This window comes from Monodelphis domestica, chromosome 5, assembly GCF_027887165.1.
Source record: "Monodelphis domestica isolate mMonDom1 chromosome 5, mMonDom1.pri, whole genome shotgun sequence".
Classification (NCBI taxonomy): domain Eukaryota; kingdom Metazoa; phylum Chordata; class Mammalia; order Didelphimorphia; family Didelphidae; genus Monodelphis; species Monodelphis domestica.
Window position 1 is genome coordinate 201,825,120 of NC_077231.1, and position 10,790 is coordinate 201,835,909.

The 10,790-nt window shown below is 37.5% G+C and overlaps 1 protein-coding gene across 2 annotated transcripts in view; it reads left to right on the forward strand.

Annotated features, from left to right (window-relative positions):
- NRF1 (nuclear respiratory factor 1) overlaps positions 1-10,790 on the forward strand; it is a 125,893-nt gene that overhangs the window by 80,272 nt on the left and 34,831 nt on the right. For both annotated transcript variants that reach the window (XM_007504301.3, XM_001366887.4), the window contains exons 6-8: positions 4,249-4,407; positions 5,669-5,866; positions 6,760-6,861. In XM_007504301.3, the coding sequence (XP_007504363.1) occupies positions 4,249-4,407; positions 5,669-5,866; positions 6,760-6,861 (459 nt within the window). The remainder of the gene's footprint in view (positions 1-4,248; positions 4,408-5,668; positions 5,867-6,759; positions 6,862-10,790) is intronic.

The following is a 10,790-nucleotide window of genomic DNA, read 5'->3' on the forward strand; positions in this document are numbered from 1 at the left end:
GATCATGTAAGGCCTTCAGACAAGAAATTTTTAGACAAGGAAGTGACCCTAGGTTCTTAGAGGTAGACTAGCCATGAACAGACTGGCAGGCCTTGTCAAACTAGAAATGATTTAGATTCAAGCCTTCCACTAGACTAGACTGGAAAGGGCATGACTCTACTCAGAATCCCTGTAAATGCCTAGACAAAAATTCCCTTCCCTGCCTACCTACCATCCTCAATGTGTTTATTTCCTTAATAGAATGTAGACTCCTTGAAGCACTTTTTTATTTCCATCTCCAGCAACTACTGCCTACATGGCATATAGTATTTGCTTGATAAATGTTTATTGATTGATTGATTGATTGATTGACTGGTGTGCCTGTCCTTGAAGAACCATCCTAGCTAAATTCAAAGACAGTCATCACTAAAAAGTGAAGTTGAAAAGATCTGAGTTTAGATTTTGTTTCAGATATTTAATTATGTGGACTAGTCATTTAACCTCTGATTTTCTTTATCTGTAAATTAAGCGTGACAATAGTATCTACCTCCCACAGTTGTTGTGTCATATAAAATAATATATTTAAGAGCTTTGCAAACTTTAATGTGCTACATAGTAACTGTTATCATCTGAAGAACAAGAGTTCCCAACTTGTGATATTAAAAGCTTGTCAAAGAAAGTTGGGCATCAGGAATGGTTGGTAAATAACTATGCTGTCTTATTTATCACTTCTATTTCCTCTGTGCATATCCATGGTAAACTCTAGAATTGATTACCTTTTATATTGAGTAAGAATTATAGAAGGATTTACTGACAGATAAGGAGAACAAGGGTCAAAAACATTTGAGGACTCTTGCCCTGGAAGCCAGTAAGATAATATGACACCTAGACATCAGGAAGGATACAAGTACCAGATTAGAAGTTTTAGTAAATATAATTTGAATATACTATACTGAACCACTATACTCAGAAGTTAAGTTCTCTTTGGGGCTTTAATCTTCAGTTCAATTTCTTGAAATTTATTCAACCTTTTCTTTTAGTTTGTCAGGATTACCTATAAAAACACAGTAGTTAATGACCATAGTAACTTAGTGTTTGATAAACCCAAAGATCCAAGTTTTGGGGGAAGAACTCACTATTTGACAAAAACTGCTGGGAAAATTAGAAAACAGTATGGCAGAAACTAGGCATAGGCCAGCATTCACACCACACACCAAGATAAAGTCAAAATGGATACTTGAATCTAGAAATAAAAGGTATTACCATAAACAAATTAAGGGAAATTGGTAAAGTTTGCCTGTCAGACTTATGGATAATAAGGGAAGAATTTGTGATCAAAGAATTCATAGAGAATTTAACAAAAAATGGTATAAATATGATCATATCAAATTAAAAGGGTTTTTCACCAATGCAACCAAGATTAGAAGGGAAATAACAAAAGGGGGGGAGACGGAATTTATAGCAATTCTCTCTGACAGAGGCTTCATTTCTCAAATATATAGAGAGAACTGAGACAAATATATAAGAATGCAAAGCATTCCACAATTGATAAATGGTCAAAGGATATGAACAGGCAGTTCTCAGGTGAAGAAAATAAAACTATCATCATATGAAAAAATGCTCCAAATCATTATTGATTAGAGAAATACAAATTAAAATAACTCTGAGATATCACCTCACATCCATCAAATTGGCTAATTTGATCAAAAAGGGAAATGATAAATGTTAGAGGGGATATGAGAAAATTGAGACAATAATACACTATTGGTGGAACTGTGAACTGATACATTCATTCTACAGAGTAATATGTCCAAAGTGCTATAAAATTATGCACACCTCTTCACCCACTAATACCACTACTGGGTCTGGATCCCAAAGAGATCAGGGTTAGGAGAAAAAGACCTACTTGGACAAAAATATTTTTACTAGCTCTCTTGTAGTGGCAAAGACCTGGAAATTTAAGGAGTATCCATCAATTGGGGCATGGATTAATAAATTGTGGTATATAATTGTAATGGAATTCTGTCATGCCTTAAGAAATGAGGACCAGATTGAGTTCAGAAAAACCTGGGAAGACTTATATGAACTGATGAAAACTGAAGTGAGCAGAACCAGGAAAACAGTATATACCATAACAAATATTATATAGGATGATCAACTGTGAATGAATAAACTATTATTAGCAAAACAAAGTCTCAACCCTAAGGGACTTATGATTTAAAAAAACAAAACAAACAAACAAAAACACTATTCATGGCCAAAGAAAGAACTGTTCGAGTCTGGTTGGAGATCAAGGCATATCTTTCATTTTTATTTCCTTCATGAATCATGTGTGATGTGTCCTTCTGTCACAGCCTGGGAATATGGAAATATTTATTGCATGAAAGCATGGGTGTAACTTACTACAGACTTTTTACTGCCCCTGAGAGGGAAGGGGAGAGAGGAAAGGAGAGAATCTAAATCGCAAAATATCAGAAAACAATTGTAAAAAATTGTAATTGAAAAAAATAATAAAAGTGTAAAAAAAGAAGATTTCCTTAAGTGTTCTTGAGTAGTGGAATCACAAAAATAAAGAATTTTTCTTTAGACTTAAAAGAGAGGAGAGTTCTCTAGGTGTGTGTGTGTGTGTGTGTGTGTGTGTGTGTGTGTGTGTGTGTGTGTGTGTGTGTGCAAGGTTAGCCCATTTAAATCAGGCAGGATTAAGCCTTTTATTTCTCTCTGAATTTGAACTAGGAAAAGGCATTTTCAAGAGAGTCCAGGATAGAAGAAAGACATGACTTTGAGATGCTCTTTCTTAAAATAACCAGAAGAGTGACCTCATGGGCCAATTGATAGCTTGGATTTACAAATGGATATAGTCTTGTTAGCCTTCTGCTTGACGCCACAGAGCCAAATATATACAGGAGTGTGTTGTGTCATATCCTGTAGGGAGAATATATCTTGTAGAGGTGGGGGCTTGTTGACAGAAGTGAATAGGCAATGCTTGGCACAGAAACTAGGAAGAAAAAGGATTTCATTGCCAACAGGAGCCCCTTATTATGGCTATAATCAATATTAAATAAGTACTTGTTTTTTTCTTTAAATAATCCTTACCTTCTGTATTAAAATCAATACTAAATGTCCATCCTAAGGCACAAAAGTGGTAAGGGTCAGGCAGTTGGGGTTAAGTTACTTGTCCAGGGTCACAAGCTAGGAAATGTCTGAGGCCAGATTTGAACCCAGATCCTTCCAACTCCAGGCCTTGCGCTCTACTCACTGTGCAACCTAGTTGCCCCTGATTATTCCTTTTTTAATATGAATTCTCTACAACTAGTATAGGCAGTAATGCATCCTGTCTGGTAACTAGTACTCAACTGTTTCCATTTCTACCTTACGGATGAACCTCTGTCCTTAGACCTGACACGAAAAAGCTTCTTTCTGTTTTGTTGCTTTTGTTGGCTCTGAAATGCAAGGGCATTTCCTTTGACTGCCCTTAGTGGTATGTCTGCTTGTCTTTGGAATCAAAGCTAAGGAGAAAGGATAATTCTTACCTGGTGAATACTGGTCACAAAAGTATCATCAGCCAATTAAGAAATTTTACAAAATAATCATTACTCTCATTAAACTTTAGTTCCTTGGGAAGCCCAGCTGTTGAAGGAGAAGAAATGATGATAGATTCTTTGTGTTTTGTAATCTTTCTGGTCTAGCACTTGTTCATGAAATAAACCTGATTGGACTCTATGCTGTAATTGCATGCTATTTTCATTTTATGTTTTATTTGAGTCTTTCTAATGCCTTGCAGGAACTTAGAGAAATGTCTTTTTTAAGACACTCTTGCTAATGGTTTGATTTTTCTAACTTTTCACCTATGACTTTCTGAAACTAGAGTTGTTGGTTTCTTTATTGGTTCCAAAAAATGACTTTGTTTTGCCACTCTGCTGCCCTTTGTGGTATTTAGTTGCTTCACTATATGGTAACTTTAGGGGCAAAATAAGCCATAGTTCCAAGAGTATCTTGAGAGAAAAATCCATTTTCCAGATAGATGCTCTTAATAATAGGGGAATGGGATCAGGAAATCTAGAACATAATTTCCCAGCATTAATTTTTTCCAGTTATCTATAAAGCCATAGTTTCTTATTAGGAGTGCATTAGTCAACTTTAGGATCTTGCAGGATCTTCTAAGATTGCTCTTTAATTTCATGGTTTATGGATACAAAGGTAGAGGAATCTAGTCTAGTACAAAGCAGTCTCAAATCTCTTCATGCCTTTTAATTGTTATCTCTTTTCTAGGCTCAGCTCCGGGCATTCATCCCAGAAATGCTAAAGTACTCTACAGGCCGTGGGAAGCCAGGATGGGGGAAGGAGAGTTGTAAACCGATATGGTGGCCAGAGGACATCCCATGGGCAAATGTCCGAAGTGATGTCCGAACAGAAGAACAGAAACAGAGAGTGAGTGTTCCCTGAGCCTGAACTGTTTCAAGAATGTATCATTTGTAAAAATGGGCATCACCTTTTTTTCCCCCCAAATCCTTTTTTTCAGTTGAAGCAGCATAAACTGAATACAAGACAAATTGGCCCGCTTAATATAAACCCAATTTGTCTCAATACCTTTCCGTTTCACTCTGCTTGTGTTATAGGCCTCAGTCAGGGGTGCTACTGCTTAAGGACAGTTTTTATTTTATGTAGTGCTTGAAAAGACTATATTAGCTGGGAGTAAAGGTAGCATTCGCTTCACAGACTTGATTATTTCCTCAATCCTCACTATCTTTATTGTTCACTAACAAGTGGTTTCTCTGCCACTTGTGTGGAGTGAATTATTGGTAGGCCTACCTATACTCTCACTAGCTCCGAAAACTCCAGTTATTGAAAAATAGAGAGGGCAAATGGCTGGTAAAGTTTAGCCAAGGTCTCCCTTTTTAGCATATTCATTTTTTGTTCATTTTATAAATTTCTTGGGAATATCTATTTGGATGCCCATAAAGTCTCCTGCGTTCAGGATGTTTGACAGATAACAAAGATGGTAATAGTTTAAACTTGTGTGTAGTACTTTAAAGTTGAAAAAGTACATTCTCTGCATCATTATTTAATGACAATAATTATGGAGTGGTCGTGGTACATTAGAAGGGGTTCTGGCTCTGGGATCAGAGTTTCTTCAATGTTCCCTGCCCCTGTGATCCGGAGCAGACCATATAGCCTTTAATGGGCACAGTTTCCTTAACTGTAAAATGATGCTTTGGTGCTTTGAGGTCCCTCTCAGCTCTAAATTGTGATCTTCTCCCAATAGCCCCTATCTCTGTAGCTCACTGAGGTCTATAGCACTGTGAGTCTGTAACATTATTATTGCATTTCACAAATGAAGAAAAGTAAAACTCATAGCAGTAAAGGGTTTTGTTTTCAGATGATGCTCTGATGGTATGTGGCAGGGCCAGCCTTAGAACCCACCTGGATCTCTGCACTGCTCTACTTTAAGAACACTATGAAATCAGAGGAAGCTAGTCCCAGGCCTTTTAGAGGAAGGCATTATTGATTTGGTTCCAAACACCTGCCCCCAGTTTGTAGGGATGACGTTTGAAGGGTGGGCTTTGGCATGGTTGGATGAGTGGCAGCAGCCTTGTGGGCCGATGCCAACAGTGGGCTGAACAGTGGTGTGTGTCGTCTGCATTTTATACATTGCTATATGTTATGTTACTTTCTGGTCCTCTGGGGACAGGTGTCTTGGACCCAGGCACTACGGACTATAGTCAAAAACTGCTATAAACAGCACGGGCGAGAAGACTTGTTGTATGCTTTTGAAGATCAGCAAACACAACAGCAGGCCACAGCAACGCATAGTATAGCACACCTGGTACCCTCGCAGACGGTAGTCCAGACCTTTAGCAATCCTGACGGCACTGTCTCACTTATCCAGGTGAGTCTGACACTTCCATCTGTTTGGTTTCAGAGATGGCTCTTTAGCATTTCAGAATGGAGAGGCTGCTCTTTGCCCAAAGCTGTTGTGGGTCCTTTATCTAACTTCTAAAGACAAAAGTCTCTTCACTTTACTTTATCGGATATGTATTAGACACCAATTATATGCAAAACAGTATGTTGGTTCTTGGGTATATAAAGATAGAAGAGACATTCCTTGCACTCAAAGCTCCTGTAATAGATGTATAAGGAGAACTCTTCCTGTACACCAAGCAGGCAGCAGGTATTGGCCAAGTGCTTTCTCTGTGCCAGGCACTATAAGCCCTAGTACCAAGGGTGGCTCTAGGGTGAGAGGGCCACTGAGTTATGGCCACAAAGACCTTGGTGTCAAAGGCACAGCTGGCAATGGAATGATACTTATTGTTGCAGAACATTTTATACTTTTTTTAAAAAACCCTTACCTAAGGCAGAAGAGTGGTAAGGGCTAGGCAATGGAGGTCAAATGACTTGCCCAGGGTCACACAGCTAGGAAGTGTCTGAGACCAGGTTTGAATCCAGGACTTCCCCCTAGCTCTCACCCAGCCACTCTCCATTTTGTACTTTTTTTTTTTTTCAGAACTCTAGTCATTTATCAAAACAAGGGCTTTTTTCAAATATGGAATTTTAAATGGTTTACTTTTTCTGTCAGTCCTCTTTTCTTGGGCTGGGAAAATTGCACTTAGGATTTGGGATTTTGAGATATGGTTTAAGGGATAATCTGCTATTTTATTTGCAGATCAAGCAAACTCTATTCAATGTAATGCCTTCTAAGAGAGCTAAATTTTAGTTTAAATAACCAAGCACTTTGAAGCAAGGAGTTTCTGTTCATTGACTGCTTTTTTTGTCTTTACTTAGGTTGGTACAGGCGCAACAGTAGCCACTCTGGCTGATGCTTCTGAACTACCTACCACTGTCACTGTTGCCCAAGTGAATTACTCCGCTGTGACTGATGGAGAGGTAAGAATTTACACTTATGTCTATGTGTATTTTCATATGGCTAGGGAAGGGAGAGTGCCCTGTTGATGAGTAACATTCACGTTCCTTACATCTTTAGCAGAAACACCAAACCTCAAGTTTCATAAAGGCTTTTGTTTTATAAGACACAAAGCATAATATCTATGTGTAGTAAAGTGTGATCATATAAGTAAATGTAGACACTCACATATATAGAATATCTTTCTCTGTAAATATCAAAACATTTTACCTTTGTAATCTACTAGGAAAGATAGATTCATTGAAAATATAAGCAAATTTAATCATTGGGGAAGGGGAACATAGTTTCTTTAAGAGGGGATTATGTTTCACTAGGTCTACTAGAATAGCTCTTTGCTTGAGTCTATCATTTACTTAAGGTTTTTAAAAACCTTTGGAAAAAGTTTCACATTAGAATCTTACCCCAATTTTTTTTTATCCTAGGAATTGTCAAGGATAGAGAATTGGCTCAAAGCCAAGAAACATCGAATATAGAGATAAACAATCACTTCAGGATAAGAAGTGTTAACAGTGGGATCAGTGTTAAGACTAGTCTTATTTAACATCTTTTTATAAGAGATCTGAAAGAAGTAGTACTCGATAAATGTTGTTTGTACATGACTGTAAAGTCTCTCAGGTAATGAAATACCGAGCTAAAAGGACAAGCTCTAGGAAATCCTTGCATAAAAATGGAAGTTGAAGTTCATACATGCCAGTAGGACATAGATGGGCTGTATATGTATCTTGTCCAAGACCATAGTGAAGTTCGGAGGGGTTCATTACAAGATTGGTGGGCTCAAAGTGAGGAATGTTTTGGCCACAGCAGCTCTCAGACTATCTATTAAGTTGTAAATGTGTGAAAGCCATACCTATACCAGATATGTCTCAACTGTAGACCTTTGAAGTATTAACATTGGGGCATGAGAATCTTACATCTTAATGAGTGAGAAATTTGGCTTAGGTAAGTGAGTCAGTCTCAAAGTAGGTGCTCCAACCCAAAGCTCCTTTTTGGGGGAGGGAAGAGATAAGGAGGAGGAATATGATGAAGAAAGATTGGTCTGTGATTTTTATTATGAACAAGCACCTTGGAAGAACAGTTTAAGAGGTATGGGGAAACTTAAAATCTATATTCCAGTTTCTCTGCTGATCTTCATCAGTGAACACACACACATTTCTACCCAGTTGTAATTAGTATATACTTCCATGTGTTCTGTTTTTTCAACTTAATATCATTCAATTTAAATTTGTCTAGGTACTGGAAAATGGAATATAATCCATATTCTTATCATTTTCCATGACTACATTGTGACAATCCTTATTTTGCTTGGCTTTCTGCTTCTGAGTTCTCCACTCATCAGAGATCACTCTGCTCTTGGTATTCAGTTGCATTCTTGAAAAGGGTTGTTTTTGGGGCACTCTTATCTATGATGATTTGGCCTCCTGAATCAGTCATTGAACACTAAGTGTAGTACTCATTCTGCCCTTAGTACCATCCTTAATGTTATGGGAATATACAAGGAAATAGAAGACTATACCTGCCATTTTTAGGATACTGGATAACTGCATATATGAAGCTTATAAATGATAATAGTAAAGTACAAATTGATATAGTATAATTTATGTACAAAGTTTCACAAATTAATTTTTAGAAATTTCAGTGTTGATGTAAGTTTATAAATATAGGTTGGCTCATTTTATGATGAGGAGATTAAGGTCCAGAGTCCATAGCTCTGAACTGGTAAAGTTGTAACTAGAATGGAGGGCTCTTGACCTCCATCCAAGGCTCTTTCCACTGTAATACATTGGCAGTGCTCACTATTCTTATACTAAATCTCTGCTCAGTGTTAATTCTCAATCAGTTGCATGAATTAGATATGATTATTTTAAAGCTATAGAGAAAAGATTCAAAATGGCAGCATTAAAAACTATATTCAGGTAGCATAAGTAGAATTTATAGTGTTACTGGAAAAGGGAAACTATATAACAAGGTACAGTGTTGTTGAGACATGAGTTAGTAGCTCAGTATTGACCTACTAATTCAGCCACCCACTAACTACTTGTATTTGAGACAGAAATTATCAGAATACTTGTTTAATTGGAGGATACGTAAATTGAAGGGAAAGCATGTCAATGCATAATTGAATTCTTAAAAATTAACAAAAGCTAATGGTGACTATTTTTTATATTTCCTTGCATAAAATCTGTGCTGTAATAAATGTTCTAACATGATTTCATGTAGTACAGATTAGATATGACACATCCTGGCTGGTAGTGTACCAATAATTGCACAGGGCTAGCCCTCAGGAGGGTACAAGTGCAAAGAGATAGATTTAAGAGTGGAGGTTTGGATGGCAATAGGTGGCAGCACTGCGCAGTTTAGCATGCTGCCTAGCAGCAGGATTGTCTTGCTGTAAAGCAAAATAAACTTAGTAAAGCTAAACTCCTGAAATCTGCTTTATGACCATAAAGTAAATTTCACAGATTTCTTGGGTTTGCTAACTTCCTTGCCTCCCAGTTTTTTAACTTTGGAAGGAACCTAGTCTGACCCATACACTGAAAAGAATCCCTAGTACAATATACCTAACAAGTGGTTACCTAGCCTCTGTTCGAAGACTTCCAAGGAGGAAGAACCTACTGCTTCCTAAGGCAAGGCATTCCACTTGTGGATAGCACTAATTGTTATGGGGCTTTTTTTCTCAACATCAAGCATTAATTTGCCTCTTTGTACTTTTCCCCCATTTATTGCTCTTGTTTAAGTCCTGTGGGACCAAAGAGATCTCTGCATACTCTTTCACTTAATAGCTGTCATGACTCTCCAGAGCCATTTCTTCTCTAGACCTCTGATTTTTTTCCCTTCCTGTGTGTTTATCACGATATGAAGGACAACAGTCCTACTCTATTTTTAGATGGTATTCATGCCCAGAGATTTAAATTTTCTTATTAAAGATATGTTGTGTAATTTCATTTCATTAAGGACCCACACCTAAATGTCTTTTTTTCCTTTTCTTTCTGCAAAATTCAGGATGCTTTTGACCCAAACAAATGATGTGATGTTTTGTTTTAATGAAATAGAGTCCAGCCTAAGAAGCTCAGTGTCCCCAAGTCATCAGGTGATGTTGGCATTTGTAGACAGTGCTACAAAACCAAACTAGTACTTCCGTGCATATCTTCCCTGACAAACCAGTGTATTTACCTAGTGCCAGCATTCACCTAGGAAAAATAAGGCAAATGTCGCCCCATCCAAACAACCCTTTTATCTGCTTAGGCAGCTGTTCTGTTCATTAGGTAGCAGTTGAATGAGTACATATCAAGAAATCATGAAGGCCAGCTCAGTTTCTATCTCTCAGTTCAGGTCAAAATACCAGGCCACATATGCAGTAACATTGTACGATCTAATCCAAAGAAGCTTCTTTGAGACTCCTCTCTTTTTATGGCATCACTTCCTTTAGGAATGTTGTTTGCCTCTTGACTGAATATTTTAGAGTATTTCAATCGATGCAGCCTTGGGAAGCAAGAGCTTTCAATGACTATATGATGGGTCTCCAGGAGATATTATAGCTCTAAGAAAAGGTGACAAAATATCTTTGTAGTAGATTGGTTTTGTCACCAGGGCAATAGTGTTCTAGTTTACTTAGCTAAAAGCCTATAAGGGTACAAGAGAAAGAGATAAACGTTTTGGTTATAAATAGCGCATGTACATATTGTAAGGACCATTTTGTTGTGAAATTCAAAGAAAGGCATTTTCAATGCCACCCTTCTTGGGGCCTGTGAATCCTTTCTGAGAACATGACAAATCACAGATATGGAGAGCCTACCTCATTTTGTCCCAGAGGATAATGGAGAAAGAGTAAGAGTCATAAAAAGCACTACTAACATTCTAAGTCAACAGGAATACCAGAAACATGTAACTGCTT